This window comes from Falco rusticolus, chromosome 1, assembly GCF_015220075.1.
Source record: "Falco rusticolus isolate bFalRus1 chromosome 1, bFalRus1.pri, whole genome shotgun sequence".
NCBI lineage: Eukaryota > Metazoa > Chordata > Aves > Falconiformes > Falconidae > Falco > Falco rusticolus.
Window position 1 is genome coordinate 1,242,987 of NC_051187.1, and position 17,696 is coordinate 1,260,682.

The following is a 17,696-nucleotide window of genomic DNA, read 5'->3' on the forward strand; positions in this document are numbered from 1 at the left end:
AGCACCAGGATATTGTTGGGCAGGAGGAGCAGCGGTGGTGCGGGAACACCGGCATCCTGCAGACCCCATAAGTCCAGACACTCCGATTCCTGCCCAGCCCCCCGGGGTGCCAGGCCAGCCTACCTGTGGATGTAGTTGTTCCTGTGCAGGTGCAGCACGCCGCAGGCCACCTCGCACGCCATCCTCTGCAGGGTCAGCAGGTCCGGGGTCATGGCCTCAGCCCCCTGGCAGCTCCGCAGGTACCCCTTCAGGTCACCCTGCAGGGCAGTGCCACCATCACCCTCTGCAGCGCTGGGCTCGCCAGGGGCTCAGCTGTCCCCAGAAGGGCAGAGCACCCATGCCCCCCATCCTGCCCTGCCTGCAGCCCTACAAGCCCCTCCGCAGTACTGTGGGGAGCAGGACAGCACACGGGGCACGCACGGCACTCACCAGAGGGCAGAACTCCATCACCAGCAGGTACGGGGTGACCTCGGCGCACTGGGCCAGGCACTGCAGCAGGTTGGTGTGCTGGAGGGCCCTGTGCGGGGCAGAGCAACGGGGCACATCGGCACCGCGCTGGCTGGGGCGGGGGGACAGCGGCAGCCCCCAGGGAACCATCTCCCTGCCTCCTCTGCTGCTGCGCCGGGGGCCAGCACGGGGGCTGCCGGGAGCGGGTACCAGCACGTCCCAGCGCCCCGGGACACACCACAAAGGGACATTTGTCCAGCTTTGCTGGGGCAGGGAGCAGCTCAGTGCCCACCCCACCCCCAGCCCTGTTCTGCCCATGACCTCACTGCAGCCCGCTGCCCCCATGCCGTGGCCAGCGGCTCCCAGCACAGCTCCTGGCCCACCATGACAAGCCCAAGGCAGACAGCAATGGGGCTGAGATGGAGCCGTGCTCCCCAGAGAGCGTGGCCAGGCACCTCCACCGACCAGCCCCGGCTCTGCTTGGCAGCCAGACGTGGCACAGGGGGGACCAGGCACCATCCAACAGCATCCCCACTCCTGGCTGTGCCTGGTGCAGCAGCAGCACAAGAGAGTGACCCCAGATGTACCTGTACGGCTGCGCTTCCTCCAGGAACTGCATCTGGTCCTGCACGCTGGCGCTCGCCTTCAGCTCCTTCACCACCACCTGAGTGCTGCTGATGCCCGAGTTCACCTCCCCCAGGAACACCTGGGGTGAGGGACAGGCTCGTCCCCTCTGTCCGAACCCCAAACCCCACAGCCAGCATCCCACCGGGTGTCCCTGGGGGACCCTGTCCCTGCCGCTCACCTTGCCGAACCAGCCATGCCCGATCTCCTTCAGGTAGAGCAGGCTCTGCCGCCCCAGGTCCGCCGACTTGAGGAGCTGCACTGTAACAGAGCACATCCAGCTGCCTGTGCGCCCTCCTGCCTGCCCGCCCGCACGACCCGCCGGTCCCAGCCCAGCCGTGGCATCCCCACCGTGCCAGCCGGTGCCAGGCCTTGCACTGCCCTGGGGTGCTCCTGAGCAGCCCCCACCGCAGAAATCCCCAGGCAACCCGCAGCCAGGGCATCCTCCTGTTCAGGCATCCTCCCGCTGGCCGGGGGACACGGGGCACTGGTGACCCCAAATGAGCTGGCTCCCTGCCCCTTCTGCTCCCCAGGGACCAGGGAGAGCAAAGCCGAGCCCAGCGTAAGCTCTGGCATTTAGCCCCTTCCTGGCTGCCCCCGGCGCAGGTCCTGCCCCTCAGGCACCCGTGCCAAGGGCGGGCAGCAATGGGGCCATTGTTGGGCTGCGCCATGCCACCTCGCACCGCGCAGCCCTGCCACACTGCTGACATTCTCTGGGCCAGGCAGTGACGCTGGGCCAGAGGGGGATGCGGCCAGGCACCCCCCACATTCCTCTCCCACTCATGGGCTTGTTTACACGGGATCAGGGCTTGTGGGTGTCACAGTTCGGGGTACCCGTGCCCTGTCCCATGCTAGCGGGGGTTGCGCTGTTTCCCTGGGCTGGTGCCATGCACAGGGCTGGGGACAGGCCACCGGTGACCCTGACACAGTGTGACAGCGGCAGCACTCCCCAGGGACTGCCGGTGCCTGTCCCCTGCCCAGGAGCTGCTCCTGCCAGAGCCGGGGCTCCGCTGGAGGAGGGGAGCAGGGGCGACCCACCATCCCCACCCCACAGCCCCTACCCCGCAGCCCGGTGATGCAGGACCCCCCTCCAGCTGCAGCTCACAGGGGTCCTGCACGGACCGATGCCTGCCCCTGCCCCGGCTTACCTGAGCGCCCCGGCTGCTTGGCCATGGGCAAGGAGACCTTGGTGAGGGGCAGGACGTAGACCTCGGGGCCATGCTGGGGGGCAGGCGAGCCCTGGGCCGAGAGCTCCGTCACGTAGTCATCCCCCTCGGCGTTCTCAAACTCCTGGGCCGGGGGGCGCGCGGGGGGGCACACACCGAGCAGAGACAACTGACCCTGCAGGTTCCCGGCTGCCGACAGCCTGCCCCACAGAACCTCGCCGCCCGCCGCCCCACTGGGGTCACCCGTGCATTGCACAGCCCTTGGCATGGGGACCCCCAAGTCACACCCTCCCAGCACACAGCCCTGCCTGTACCCCAATGGCAGACACACACCCCACCACCCCCGCCATGGGGATTGCCCTGGGGCAGGCACCCACTCCCCACTGCCCCATCCCATTACCTGGCTACGCTGCCTGGCCAGCCCCCGGCCCCTGAAAGCTGCCTGGGCGAGCAGGTAGGCGATGGTGAGCATCTCGCCCTGCCCGCGACCAGCCCTGCCTCATGGTGCTGCCAACCCCGCCAGTGGTGCCATGCACTGCAACCCACCAGACACGGGCAGTGGCCAGCCCCGGCCGTGCACCCCTATATAACCCGTGCGGGGGCACGAGGGGGCTCATTGTTCCCCTCCGGCACGGTGAGGTGCTCCAGCCGGTGTGGGACAGTTACACAACGGCCCAGCGTGTTCCCCCCCTGCCTGACCCCCTCCCCCCCGCGGGCGCCACAAGCCTCCACAAAAATCCCAGCAATTAGGGAAAAACTGTTTCTCGGCACATTCTGTGCCTGTGAGGTCAGGGTGCCTCCCACCCCCGGGGGTGTGCGGGTGGGACTGCCACAGCCCTTAACCATGCCGTGGCCTAGCCCCGCACAGAGCTGGGAGCCCAGATGGGTCAGGATATGGCCTGCAAAGATGCTGAGCCCTGCAAGGTCCATGCTCTGCAAAGCCAGGAGCCCAGCTGGGTCAGGACAAGACCCCCACAACGTCCATGCTCTGCCGAGCAGGGAGCTTGGCTGGATCAGGACATGACCTCCAGTGACACCGAGCCCTGCAGCATCCAGGCTCTGTGCTGAGTGGGGATCCTGGCTGGGTCAGGATATGGCTCACAGCAATGCCGAGCCCTGGCAGCACCCTGGCAGGCAGGGGTGCTGAGCTCTCCTTGCGCAGTGCTCTCCTGAGCTGGGCTACATCCTGCACTGGGGCTGGGGCTGGCCCCAGGAGCCACCGGGCACCTCTGTCCTTCCTGGGGAGAAGTCCCTCCCATCCCAAGACAAGCCCCCCATGGCCCCAGCTCACCTTGAAGCCGATGTCCCCCTTCTTGCAGCACAGGCAGGCCAACATGAGGAAGATGAAGGTGAAGAGCCCCGAGAAGGAGACGGCCACGACGGCCAGTGAGGAGGACCAGGAGAGCTCACTAAGGGGGGTGCCGTCTGCAGGGACAGGAGGGGTGTGGGCTCAGGGCAGGGCTGGGGGGCACCAGGGCAGGGTGAGGCTGTGCGGGGAGGTCCTGCCCGGGAGGGGGGTCACGGGTCATGAGGGCACACTGGGGCTGGTGGGGGCTTTCGTGGGGCGTGCTCAGGAGGTGCAGGGGTCCCAGCACCATTGTGATCCATTCGCTGGCTCAGCTCATGGCCAGGACAGGTGGGGGGCCAGGGCGGGACCCCAGAGCCACAGCAGGACCCCAGTGGAAGACTGCATGGAGGGGGTCGGGGGTACGCTCACCACAGATGCAGGGTGGTAATGACACCCCGTGGAGGGGGGCTGCACCAGCTCAGGGGTCCCAGGCACCCCTGCCCAGCCCCAGGGTTTGCCCTCCGGTGGGTACGGCAGCAGGAGCAGTAGCCCCAGCCCAGGCGGCATCCCAAGGCCCGATGATGCTGCTCCTGCAGGAACTGGGAGGATGGGAAGCTGGTTCCCCGCGCCCAGGCAGAGCCAGCTCCTAACCTGTCCTGCCCACATAGATCCCCCAGGGGAAGGGTCTGCCGGAGACCTGCCAGCGCTGCTGCGAGCCCTGCCCTGGCACAGGGCAGACCCTGCTCCCACCAACAGCGGCAGCTCTGCCTGTGCCCCCCACCATCCCACGTGCCAGCGGGGCAAACCACAACTCCTGCCCCTGGCCCCACACGGGCCCCGGACCCCTGGCACAGGGACACAGCTGTGCCCCACACCTTCCAGGCACCAGCACCCCCCGAGTGCCAGCACCCGCTGCCCACGCTGCATCCCCTTGGAGCGGCTGGGAGCACGGGGGGCCCGTCCCCCCCAGGCGCCTGCCGTCGGCTGCAGCTGCCACATTACTATTCTGCCCAGCGCCTGCCCAGACAACCGGCGCAATTGTGGTGGGAGGAAGCCGGAAGGCCATGGCGCTGCCAGCAGAGCTGGCCTTGCCGAGGAGCCACACGCAGTGCGCAGCGCCATGCCCTCCCTGCAGGATACGGGGCCGGGACGGGTGCCCTGCCCTAACCCACAGCACCACTCAGCCCCATCTCCTGGCCCAAATCGCCAGCCAGTGCCGCGGTCTCTCCGCAGTCCACCGAGCACAGTGCCAAGCCCCTCGGGGATGCTCACGGCAGACACGTGGGTCCTGCGCATGGACCACTAGGCATTGCCCCACCACCGGCCCTGCGCCCCGACCACGCTGCCCCCCGCGCTGGGGCTCAACACCGCACTGCCAGCTCCCGTGTGTCCTTGAGAGAGGCACCTGAAGGGCATAGAGGGTCTGGGGGAAGGTCCTGCCTTCCTGGCAGAAGCCGGCAGCCTGTGCCCAGGCACTGCCCGGCACCATGCAGCACGGGCATGGAGCACCCCGGCTCCCACAGCACCCCGGCTCCCAGCACAGCGGTGAGCAGATGTGCTGGCCCCGTGCGCCATGGCACACCCCGGGCCACACCAGACTCTTCCCTGGCGCTTGCAAAATGCTCCAGAGCCATCTTCTGAGGCTGGTGGATGCAAAGCCGAACCTGGGAGGAGCAGGGGGTGGCGTTCTCCCTCCTTTCAGCTGGTTTCCATGGTGAACACACTTTGCACCGCGAATGTCACCATTTTCCCTGGATAGTGGGACAGCAAAAGAGAAAATGACTCACTGAAAAGAGCCTTTTGAATGTCGACGGGGAGCAGAGCGCGGCGACAGAAGCCCTTCCAACGGGGCCTGTCAGCTGAGCCGCCTCTCAGCCGCGGCTCGGGAACCAGAGCCCTGCAAACCAACCACTCTCCAAACCGAGGGGCTGGCCAGGTCTGGCTGGTCCTGCCTCAGTTTCCCCACCTGCACAACCAGTGAGCTGGGAGCCATGACCAGCCCAGACTGGGCTGGGCGCCGGCACAGGGGCACCACCACCACCATAACCCACGGCCACTGCCTGGCTGCTCAGGCAAGCAGGCACTGCCCTTGCCCGTAACCACAGTGCAGGCGCTCAGTACGGTGATGGGAAACGTGGCATCATCGCAGAGGCCAAACGCTCCCAAAACCAGGTCGAACAGCCCTGCAGCAGCCGCTGCCAGAGCACCAGGACACAAGGAATAGGGGGGCACAGGGAGCACCGGGGTGCGGGGTGCAGGGAGCAGGGCCTGCTGATGCGGTCTGAAGGACCCCAGGGCTCTCAAAAGAAGCTGGAGACCCCACCACATCCTGCACCCCATCCTGAGGCTCTGCCCACACACACACACACACACACACACAGGAGGAGTAGGGTCCCCTGGCACTGGCACTGTGCCCCACTCTGGCCTTGGTGCCTGGCACCAGCCCTGAGCCGCTCCCCTGCCTGGACGCCCACCCCGTGATGGCCTCTGGGGCAAGGCTGGGGTGCTCGGAGCTGAGCAGGGGGTGCAGGTGGGCGCATGCAGCACGGTGGCAGCACTGCTGGGCTGGGAGATCAGCACCCCACGGCTGAGCCCTGCACACCATGCCAGCACAGGCACCAGGCTGGGGTCAGTGAGGAGGGCATCACCACCCCAGGAGGGCCAGGACCCCTGGCACAGCGTCGCCTGGCTCCATCACAACACCCCCACCCCAGCCATGGGGGTCCCATGGGACTCTTTCCACCGCAGCTCTGCAGCACTCCCACCCAAACCGCTGGTGCAGAGCCAGCCTCGCCACGGGGGTCAGGATGAGACCGGGCAGCTCAGCGTGCCCAGCCCGCAGGAACTGCTGCATCACTCAGGTAACCCCTTGCCCCCAGGGCCAGCCCAGGCCAGCCACCCACCCAGCAGGGTGCTGTGTGCAAGCCACACACCACTGATCCCCCACCCCAGCCAGCCCCACAGGGTGGTCTGGTGGCAGCAGCGAGGACACAGCTCCAGCCCCAGGGGGACCTGCCCCAGCCCCACGCCCAGCCACATCAAATGGGAGTGTACTGGCAGCGGAGAGAGACTGGGGATGCCAGATGCACTGGGATGCAGCGGGATGCGGTGGGGTGTAGCGGGATGCGGTGGCATGCAGCGGCATGTAGCAGGATGCAGTGGGGTACAGCAAGGTGCAGCAGGGTGCAATGCAATGCAGTGGGGTGCAGCAGGATGCAATGGGGTGCAGTGGAATGCAGCAGGATGCAGTGGGGTGCAGCAGGAAGATGCAGTGGGGTGTAGTAAGACGCAGCAGGATGCAGTGGGATGCAATGGGTACAGCAGGGTGCAGCAGGGTAATGCAATGCAGTAGGGCGCAGCAGGATGCAAGGGGGTGCAGTGGGATGCAGCGGGATGCAATGGGGTGTAGTGGGATGCAGCGGGATGTAGTGGGATGCAGCGGGATGCAGCAGGATGCAATGGGGCGCAGTGGGGTGCAATGCAATGCAGCAGGATGCAGCGGGGTACACGCTGCCCTCCCACCCCCGCAGCTGCCGCCGCGGGCAGAGCCCCGCCTGCGCCCCCCGCCCTCCGCTCCGAACGCGGCTCCTAACGGGGCCGGGACCCCGCCGCCGGCGCAGCACGGACCCCCCGACGCCTCTGCTGACTCACGTTCGCCGGGGGCCGCGGGCCGCCCCGCCGGCCATGGCCCGGTGCGGCGGGGCTGGGGCGCTGCCGCGGCTGCTCCCTCGGCCGGAGCGGGGCTGACGTGTGCGGAAGGGCCGGGCCGGGCCGGGCCCCCCCGGCGGCTCGGGGCTCCGGGCCCGGGGGAAGCCGCGGGCAGGCGGGACCCGGCTGCTGCCCACCCCCGCCCCCGGCCGGCCAGGGCACACGCGGTAGCTGCAGGGCAGAAAGGGGGGCGGGGTACGGCACGCCGCGACCACCCCTCTCCGCTGCTGCCTGGAGCTGGTGCCAGCCGCAGCCCCGTGCCTCAGTTTCCCCATCTGTAATGCACAGAGCGGCGGCGCCCCGGGAGCACGGTCGGTGCAGCCCCCCCGCCCCGCCGCCCCCACCCCAGCCACGATCTGGCCCCGCAGCCCAGGGAGCAGCACCCTGCAGCGGGCACCCAGCCGGGAGAGGCAGGGTTCGGGCAGGGAGCAGGGCAGGACCCAAACACACACGACCCATTGGCACCTCCAGCCACGGGCTCGGGCTCCCCTGCCCCGGCAGCTCTGCCAGCACAGACACAGCCCTGGTAACGTGTTAATCCCCAGATCCATGGGCAGCTTCCAAGAAAGCAATTTTACACCCCACAGGATGAGTGCTCTGCTCACCCACATGCATCCAGGCGGCAAGAAACCATCCACTGCCATTTAGCATGCAAGCACGAGGCTGCTCCTCACAGTTTGCAGCTCCAGAGGGAAACTGAGGCACTGGGAAGCTGGGCAGCAGGGACGAAGCTGGGCCAGCCCCAGCTGCTGCACCCCTGAGCCCGGGTCCCTCCTGCCACGGGACCAGCCACGGGGCTGGCACTACCCACCGATGCCAGCGGGGAGCCCGGCACGGAGCCGGTACCTGCAGCATCCTCCACCAAGACGCCGCTGGAGCCAGGCATCCACCTCGCAGTAGCCGGCTGAAACCGGGGCACGAGGAAGCAGCACCCTGTACCCCTCAGCCCCAGAGACCTTCTCCCACCAGAAACAGCCAGGCCATCCGGGCAACCTCTCCAGTGATTAATAGATCAGTTAATTTTAAATGCAAGGCACGCCTTGTTAATCTGTTCTCCTTATGTATCTTTTAATGTGGGCTTATTTAACCAGTGCAGAAGTATTTTTAAAGGATTGATTTTTGCCTCTTAATTCTGGTTTTATCACCTTGGGATGAATTAGCAGTAAAAAAATAATTAGATGGAAAATAAAAAAAGATCATCCATCATTTTCTAACGTGATGAAATAAAAACTAGGACTGTAGTAAGTACAGGCCAAGCCACATCATTGTTGTGCATACACCGAGTGTGTCAGCCTGATTAGAAACAAAAAATCAAGTTCCTCCATCAAAGCCCGCCCTGCTGCAGAGCCAGGTTTCCAGCCGGCACAGCCCAACCGCGATCAACTTTCTCCATTTTCTGAGAAAACAATAAAATATTAAAAAAGCATGCAAAGCAAGATTTGATTGATTATTTAAACCAAATTCTCTTGCTTAGCGTTTTAAACCAGGTCTGAATCAGGGGCTGTAAAGCCTCCCATGCCGGCAGGGATGCTACAGCTGCATCATGGCAAGCCCACTGTCCCGAGGGACTGGGAGCAGCCACGGCCCTTGGTGCCCAGGGGAGCACCCAGCCCCCTCACACCCCAGCAGGGACCCCGCCAGCCCCATGCCAGCAGCAGTGCCAGCGCCGGGGCCGGCCACAAGCATGGCACCACGGTCCCGCTACGGCAGCGTGCGGCACCGACCGAGACGAGGCTCCAGAGCAGCATTTACGTAACAGCGGGAGAGGCAGCACGGAGCGGGGCAGCCTATTTTTATCAGAAATGCTCAGCGGCGTTATGAAACAAGCAGCTTTGGCTCCAAAGCGGAGCGGTGGAGGAGCAGGCAGAGGGATGCTCCACAGCCCAGGCAGAAACCCAGGCATGGGGGTCTGGTAACGGGAGGGGCTCTGCCCCTGCCACAGAGCACCCCCCTCCTGCCACCAAGACCCCAGCTGGGAAGCCAGGGGCTCCCCTTTCACCTGCCCCCCGTCTCAGAGCCAGGCGGTGCCATCACCACGAGGATCACCAAGCATGTGGCAGCAGCCAGGGGCATGTCACAGCCCTGCACACCCAAACGCTGCCCAGGGGCAGTGGGCAATGCGTGCGGAGGGGACCCCAGGGATGGCCAACCACTGGCTCCTCCACCGCTGGCAGAGCGAGAGGTGGCCAGGGCCACCCAGAGCCACAGTGGCCGGTCCTAACCCTGAGCAGCAGCACATGCTGAGGGCCCTGTGTGACCCTGCCAGCATGTGGTGGCACGGTGGTCCGTGCTGTGCTGCCAGGGCTGCTCACTCGAGTGGGTGTCAGGGAGACAGACCCCTGCTCCCAGGCAACTGTCAGGGCATCCCCCACTGCAGCCCTGGGAGGCCAACACAGCCCAGATCCCGGCCACCCCAGCCCACAGCATGGCAGGGAGCGGGGCTCAGCATCGAGGATGCTCAGAGCACAAAACTGCGGGGATGCTGGACACCCACCAGCCCAGCACCCCTCTGCACCACACCTGCTCTCAGCCAGCCCCACAGCACCCAAATCACCCATCACCCACCTGCGCGGGTACACACGGACTGGGGAGCCCAGAGAAAACCCTGCTTTGCCATAGTGCTGGTGGCAGGGATGGCCCGAGGTCCCAGCCCTGCTCCCAAGCACCTCCTGGGATGCAGCTGCTGCAGCTGGCAGGGCAGCGAGCACCGGGAGGAACATGCAGCCTCACGGGTACTTTGGAAAGATGAAGGCCCGTGGAGGCTGATGCGGTGGCCCGGCAGCGGGACACCCTGGCACAGCTGGGATGGGAGCCTGGGAGCACCCATGGGGACGCGCTCCCTGCCCCGGCGCAGAGAGCAGAGCCGGCCCCTGCCCAGCCAGGGGGGCAGCGCTGCTCCATTTACTGCGTCTGCCTACGCTGGAATTTTCCTTCGCTCCAGTAATTAAAACAAACTGCTTTAACACGGCTGCTGACACCCGGCTGCAGAGGAGGATGCCGGCCGCAGCTGGCAGAGGGGAAGGGACAGGAAGTGGGACCCCCGACGCTCGCTGCCTTCGTCCCAGGCTGCGGGACACTGGCTCTGCAGGAAATCCTGGACCTGCTCCCCTTTCCTCCAGCGCTGAGCCCCCCCACCGCTGGCAGCCCCACGTCCTCTCCATCCCTCGGCCAGCCCCAAGCACCACTGGGAGCCCCATGCCAGCTCCGGTGCCAGCCAGGATGCTCCCTGTCCCCTCTGTGCCCCCGGCCATCAGGCCAGGCTGGAGCAGCTCTCAGGGCTCAGCTGATGGCAAATGATACTACGGCAGTGACTGCCCTAAGACGCCACGCGGCACGCTCCACCAACACTTCCCCGGGCTGTCAGGGGGATTAATGCCCAGAGGAGATTTATTTTCCTGCCACTGGGCACGCTGAGTCAGCACAGCTCAGCTCTTCTCCACGCCAGCCCCATCACCCTCCAGCCCCACGCCGAGCCGTGTTCCTGCGGGGTCCCCCTGGCTCAGTCACCCACAACGAGCAAAGCCCCGCTGGGGACGTGCCAGGGCAGGAGCAGCTGGAGGTGAGCAGAGCCCTGAGCAGCTGCAGGGCACAGCCAGGACCATGTCCATCCTGGGCAGCGGATCCCGGTGCCTCCACGCTGGCCGAGTGAGTGCCGCACGGGGTAGGAGCAGGCTCAGCTGTGGGACAAGAGCAGCCCAACAGCCCCTTTGACCCGAGCGCAGGAGCTGCCTGACCCGGCAGGGATTTTCCAGCCCAGGGAATTAGCAGGATGGCGAGGCAGCATAACACGAGCGAGGTAAAACCTGGGAAGTGCGAGTCACCGGCTCTGCCTGCCTTGGCTGCAGGCAGCCAGGACCGGGCAGACCCCTAAATGCAGACCCCCCCAGTGGGATGCAAAACTCCCTGGCTTAGTGCAGCCCCCCAGCCACATGCAGACCCCTTGTGTCAGCGGGAAGGATGCAGCGGCAGGTGCAAGCGCAGTGCCCCGCCGCAGCCCCGAGCCTGGGAGCATGCTGGCGGTGCCATTTCTGCCCCACTTCCCCCAGTGCCACCGGGGCAGCAAGGCTGGTGCCAAGGTGGGCTGTGTGGCGTGGCGAGGCGGGCGCCAGAGCCCTGCTCTGGTGGGGAGCACACGGTGCCGGGGAGGGCAGGGCCCGTGGGCTGTGCCAGCACATGGTGTCCCACTGCCGGGCAGGGAGCCCGTGAGTCACAGCCTACTCCTCCTGCTGGGAGCACGGAGCCCTTTCAACCCCGGTGTATTAATTTCTCCTAATTGGCTTTGACAGGGATCCGTATCGCCATGCAGAACGTAATCGCCCGTGTGCGCGGCATGGGGGAGCGGGGCAGGAGCAGCACGCCGAGGGAGGGAAGGAGGGGAAAAGGGGGGAGCAAAGCGGCACCCCTGGGGGAGCAATGCTGCCGGTTGCCTGGATCCGTCCCCCCACCGAGGGGGGCCCAGCTGCCCTGCTGCACTGCAGTGCTGCATCAACGCCATTTCCCGCGGCAGCCCAGCCACTAGGCTGTGCCGGAGCAGGGGGCTCACCATGTGCCACCCCACCGCTGCCCAGCCCCAGCATCCTGCAGGCACCGGGACGAACCCCCCGCCTGCGAGCCCGGCTCCTGCTGCCTGCCAGCCCGGACAGACGGCCAGGCCCTGTGCCGCTGGCACCTCGCCGGGAGACGTGTGGCGAGACGGATGCTGGCCCTGGCGCTGCCCCGGCTGTGCTGGGCATTACACCTCTCGGCAGCCACCACCTGCATCTCCCGCCCGAGGAGCTCCCACCTCCCTGCCCCAAATGCCCCCTTTGTACCCCAGCGGTACCTTCCCCCCATCCTCCCCCAGCATTCCCAGCAGCATGGTTGGTGGTGGGGTGGGAGCATGGGGGGTGCCTGCCCCCCATCTGGGTTGCCAGGGTCCTTGTGGGTGCTGTGGCCCCTTTGTCACTGCGGTCCCCCAAGGCCTTTCCCATCCTTGTGCCAGGAGTGGATGGTGATGCCGGCTGTTGCTGCTGCTCAGCCTGGGGCAGTGGATGGCAGCGCGGGGCAGCCAGGACCAAAAACACAGGGCTGGGGGCACCACCCGCCCTCCCTCGGCCTCAACCCCCCCATCCCCACCCAGCACCTCAAGCCCCCGGCTCATCCCAGCACAGGCACGCAGGGCCAACACACAACCCCCAACTGCAGGGTGCTGGAGCAAGGAACGACAACACCGCAGCCACCAGCAGCCAGCGACACCTCACCGGTGCCATGGGAGGGCAGAAAGGCTCGGGCAGCCCCAGGGAAGACCAAAAGGGGAAGAAAAAATAGGCGGGGGAGAGAGGATGTTTCTCACGATTTCAAAACACACTCCTGGGTCTGAGACGGGGAAGTGCAGGCTGGGAGCAAGGGGAGCAGCCCTTTCCCCCAGCAGAGACATCCTCGTGTCCCCAAGCACCTGCCATTGGCTTCATTGAGAGAGACTGGGGTGCCACTGACCCCAAAGCAAAGTGCTGCCCACCTGGGTGACACAGGGGATGTGGCACTTCTGCCCAGTGCCTCCACGTGGCGTCTGCTCAGCCAGGCTGCAGCAGCTCATGGCACTTCCAGGACAGGGAGTGGGCACCCAATTCCCATGGGAAGGCTGGGAGATCCGGGCTACAGGATAGGGCAGGCAGCATGTTGGTGCCTCTCACTGGCAGGGCGGTCGGTGCTCTGCCAGTGGCTCCAGTGCTTCGTGCGCCACACGGGAGCACGTCTGGGGTATGGCCTGCAGATGGGCAATGCAAGACAGGAACCATGAGGCCGCTGGGCTGGGACACCTAGCCGGAGCTGCCAACACCAGGAGCGGTGCATGCTGGCATGGGCAGCCGGCACAGCCCAGCATGGGCACATCCGACAGCCAAGCCGAGCAGCCTCACCAAAAACAGAAGATGAGGCTGGAGCACAGGCTGCTGCTGTTGGCACATCCCATCCAGCCCCAGGTGACACCGCTGTCACTGCATCCCGCTGCCGGCTCAGCTGCCTGGCCCTGGCAGCCGTGGCTTCTCACTGTCCCTCTCCAGGAAACACAAGGACGTGGGGCCAGTGCCACCGTGCCCTGCAAAGTGCCTCCTCTTCCACACTGGCCCAAGCAAACCCCAGGGAAAGGAGGCTGGCAAGGGCAGCCGGTGATGCCGTGCAGGCAGGAGGTGCTGCCAAACGGACAAAATCAACAAAGCTGTGAAAGAGCGAATATGGTTTGTTCCCCCCTTTAATTCCTCTCCTTGCCAGTAACTGTGGGTGGCAGCTGTACGGCAGCAGCCGAGCCCCAGGCCCAGGAGCGTGGCAGCATGGCGATGGGCAGCGACGGAAACCTTCTTTCAGAAGGATTTTCAAATCAAACCTGGTCCGCAAATCCCCAGGTTGACAGGATTAGCATGGCAAATGGGGCGCCTCACGAAAATGCAGAGAAAAATCACACCAGAGGCTGAAGCCGGGGAACAGGGCTCTGTTCCCAGCGTTACCGCATTTTAGATGCAAATAAAGAGGTTTCCTCTCTAACAGAAATCGATACCGAGCAGGCTGGGGACAAAGTCTCTGGCAACGGGGACATGGTTTGGTGAGTCCTGGTGTGGTTCATTTTTAAATCCCTCCACGGATTCAGACCGTCCGCAGCTGCCAGGGGAGCTGGAGCAGCGCGAGGCGATGGAGGAGGGATGCAAGAGCCCGGCTGGGAGGGATGCAGGAGCCCGGCACCGACAGCCCCGCTGCCACCACCGCGTCCGGTACCGGCCTTTGGTTTACCTCCTTTGCGGTGACGGAGGCGGCAACGGGAGCCGCGGCAGTGCCGCTTGGCTGCCCGAGCCCACCACGCGTTCTGCCCGGTTTGGTAAACACCGGGCTAGCCCCGAGAGCATCGCCAGCTCCCTGCCCACCTCGGCGGCGGCTCCGCGGGCGGCGGGTCCCCGGCGGGAGGGCGGGAGGCACAAGCCCTGCACCGGGATGGCCGCGAGGCGCCGCCGGCGCGGAGGGGGGGGCTGCTGCGGCAGCCCCCAAACACGCACACACAAAAGCAGCCCCTGCCCCGCTCCCGCGGCTGCAGCATCTTCCTGCAGCTGCGACGCGGCCGAGGCCGGAGCGCGGTGCCTTACGTAACAGCCTGCACCCCGAAACGGCCGCCCCCTCCCCGAGCCCCCCAGAGCCCCCCCGGCCCCAGGGAGACCCACAGCCCCCCGGGCAGCGGGGTGCTCAACCCCGGCACCACCTGCCTCCCTCGCCCCATCGCCACCGTCCGCGTTGTCCCCTCCCAAGGCGGGAGATGCCTCCGGAGCCGCCGCAGCCCCGGGGAACAAAACGCCGCCGAGCTGCGGCAGCGCTGCCCCTGCCCCTGCCCCCCCCCCCAACCCCCCGGCAGCACCGGGAGCCGTAACGTGCCCTTTGGCGGCGAGGGGATGCTTCACCCACGGTGCGGCACCGGCCACCGGCGGCCGGTGCGGGGCTGAGCCGGAGCCCGGCGGGGACCGCGGCGGCAAGAACGCGGGGGACGGGGGGCTGCCCGGGAGGGACCCCCGGGGGCACCGTGGAAGCTTCGGCGGGGCGGGGGGTCGCGGGGGCCGGGTGGCCCCGGGGCGGCGGCACTCACCGGGGTCGAAGTGGGAGCTGAAGGCGAGGCTGGGGCTGAGGAAGGCGGCCGACATGGCAGCGGCGGCGGCGAGGCGGCCCATGGCGCGGCGGCGGCGGGAGCCTCACGGCCGCCGGCTGCCGCTGGCCCCGCGCTGGGCACGGCGGCGGCGGCGGCGGCGGCTCCTCCTCCATGGCGGCCGCCGCGGCCCCGCGCCCCGTGCCCCGGGGAGGGGCCGCGCCGCCGCCGCCGAGCGGCGGGAGGGGGCGGGAGGGGGCGGCAGGTGGCGGAGCCGCAGCCCTGGGCCCGCACCGGGACCCGCCGCCCCCCCGGGACGCGCCACCGCCGCCCCCGCGCGGCCCGGCCGGGGCTGGCGGAGCCCAACGGGACCCCGCGGGGAGCGGGCCGGGGCCCCCGGAGCAGGGCCGGGACCCCCGCGGAGAGCGGGTCAGGACCCCCTGGAGCACAAGCGGGCCGGCCTCCCCGGCCCCACAAAGCTGTTCCGGTGCTGACCCACCCCGGGCACCACCGGCCTTCCAGGACCGGGGATAGGACCAGGGTCAGGATGGGCGGCTCTGCCCCCCAACCCCCAGCGCAGTCCCACACCGCGGCTGGGGACCCCCTGCACCTCCCCTCTGCCCCCACAGGCCCGCACACCAGTGCGGCCCCATTCCCGCAGCCCCAGCCAGGGTGGGGGCAGCAGAGCCCCTCCGGCAGCACCTCACCACACCAGCCAGGTCTGTCCCCCTGGGGCTGGGGGCTGCCCCACAGCAGGGCCACCAGCTCGGCCTTGCGGGCTCGACACCACAGCCCCAGCACGTGGCACTGCACCCTCCGGCTGTTAGATGCTCTAAAATCCCAGCAGCCCCCACCCCTGGGCAGGGAACGGGCACCCCCCTGGGCAGCTCCCACCCCAGCAAAGCTGGTCACTGAGCCCACCCAGCCCCGGGGAGCAGCTGGGATCCAGGCTGGATTTTCCTTCGGGAGCACAGTGGGATAGCCCTGCCCCATCCCCATCCAGGAGCTGCTGCCGTGCACCATCAGCCCACCCCGTGCCAGTCTCAGCTCTTCGCATGGGGCTCGCGCTTCACCACAGTCAGTTTTAATATTTAAAGCCAAATTTTGCGTACCCGATTAATTTTTCACAAGACTTCAAGCTTGCAAAGAACACCACGCTGCACATGTCACATCGCCACAAATAGATACGGGGCTGGAAAAATTACAGACTGCTGGGAGAATAAACACGCTGCGCTCTGCCGGAGCCAGCCCACTTCTCCCCAGGCTCCACGTGTGGCTGCTCCAGCCGCAGTGACCCACATGTCCCTGGGGTCCCTCTGCAAGGGGCTGCAAGGAACTGCTGACCCCTCCATCGCTCACGTTGCTTTCGGTGCCGCCCGACTGGGGTGCAGCCTGCCAGCATCCCACTGCCACCAGCAGCCACCCCCCAGGTCCCCAGTCCCTCCAGGCTGTGCAAAGGGCCACATCCCTGCTCCTGGCAGCCTGGGCACCCCCGGGCTCCCCACACACCTTCCCGGGTCTCAAAGCAGCCAAGCAAGTGCAGCACAGTTCCAGCATAGCCTCGGCACGGTGTCCAGCACCCTGGGAGGGGACTTGGGCTATCTTGGGGCTGTGGTGGCATAGGCACCCGCCGGAGCAGCGGCAGTCCCACCGGGAGCAGGTGGCCATGTGGTTTGCACAGCCGGCCTCGCTCCTCGCGCAGCTGAGCTGGCACCGGCTGAGTCACGGCGAGCCTAGACGCACCAGGGGCGGATGGCTGCGCAGAGCCCTTGCCAGCACCCACCTGCCCATGCTGGGCTCCCACCCACCCCAGCTGCCCTCAGCACCTGGAGCACATGGAGCCAGTCCCGAGGCGGGGTGGGAGGAGGACAAGCTCGAGACCTCCCCACCACCGGGCAGGGGCAGCGGTGGCTTCGGCCAGCGGGAGGGAATGACACCACCCAACTGCCACGTTTGGTGGCAGCAGGGCAGCCCCACGCACAGGCAGCCCCAGTGCCCAGCATCCCTTCCCTCCCAGCATGCAGGAGCCCAGCACAGCCTGTGTCTGGAGCGGGGTGGGATGGAAATGAGGATGTGATGGGGAAGACAACAAGGACAAGGGTGAGCTGGGGCTGGGAGATGAGGATGGGGTCAGGGATGGGATGGTACGCCTCATCCAGTGTGGCCTGCCCAGCTGGGCCACACTGCCCTGCCCCCCATGGGGAGACCTGGGACCCCCAGCTCAGCTGGGACCCTCTGCATGGCAGCCCCACATCCATTTGACACAGCCAGGAGCAGGGTTAAGCCATGTCAGGCTCCCTCAAACCCACCGCCACCCCCCGCACTGCCCAGCACCCCTGGACCCGCTCTGTGCCCCCAGCTGCCCACCACCCTCCTCTCACCCCGGTTCCTTCCACAGTTTTCTGACGTGGCTGTGAAAGAGAAGATCCCAAATAAGATTTGAGGCCAAACGCCCAGCGAGGACCCCCTGGGCACCACCTGGGGCGCAGCCTGGCACTGCGGTGGGGGCAGCCCTGCCATAGGCGGAGGCCCTAACCCAGAAAGACGCACAAGGTGGCACCGGCCCAGCGGCATCCCCTCCTCGGCCGGGCAGAGCCGCTGCTGTGCCTCAGCAGGTGAGCAGGGTGCCAGTCCCAATTAGCAGGGGAGATTACCCCGCCTGGATCCTGCCAACTTGCTTCGGCTTCCTGGCTGATTTGTCTGGGGCTGCGGATAATCCCCTCCAGGGCAGACACCAGATTGAGTCATGATCTCTGTGTGGCGGCTGCCAAAAGCACCACACACCCCTGCCCAGCCCAGTGGTGGGGTTTGCCAGCAGCTGAGGGATCCATTCATCCCACCTAATCCCGGGGAGGGAGACAAGGGC

At 66.8% G+C, this 17,696-nt stretch overlaps 1 protein-coding gene across 7 annotated transcripts in view; it reads right to left on the reverse strand.

Annotated features, from left to right (window-relative positions):
- Window positions 1-15,019, reverse strand: part of AATK (apoptosis associated tyrosine kinase) — a 29,609-nt gene extending 14,590 nt beyond the window's left edge. For 2 of the 7 annotated variants that reach the window (XM_037403825.1, XM_037403816.1), the window contains exons 1-7: window positions 14,834-14,988; window positions 3,529-3,662; window positions 2,220-2,412; window positions 1,253-1,332; window positions 1,035-1,153; window positions 430-517; window positions 124-257 (exon numbers count right to left, since the gene is read on the reverse strand). In XM_037403825.1, the coding sequence (XP_037259722.1) occupies window positions 124-257; window positions 430-517; window positions 1,035-1,153; window positions 1,253-1,332; window positions 2,220-2,412; window positions 3,529-3,662; window positions 14,834-14,915 (830 nt within the window). In that variant the 5' untranslated portion in view covers window positions 14,916-14,988. Of the gene's footprint in view, window positions 1-123; window positions 258-429; window positions 518-1,034; window positions 1,154-1,252; window positions 1,333-2,219; window positions 2,413-2,637; window positions 2,955-3,528; window positions 3,663-5,189; window positions 5,277-7,176; window positions 7,494-14,833 lie in introns of those variants that run through there. The other 5 variants (XM_037403863.1, XM_037403853.1, XM_037403834.1 and 2 more) reach the window with 5 other exon arrangements.
- Between the last annotated feature and the right edge of the window lie 2,677 nt (window positions 15,020-17,696).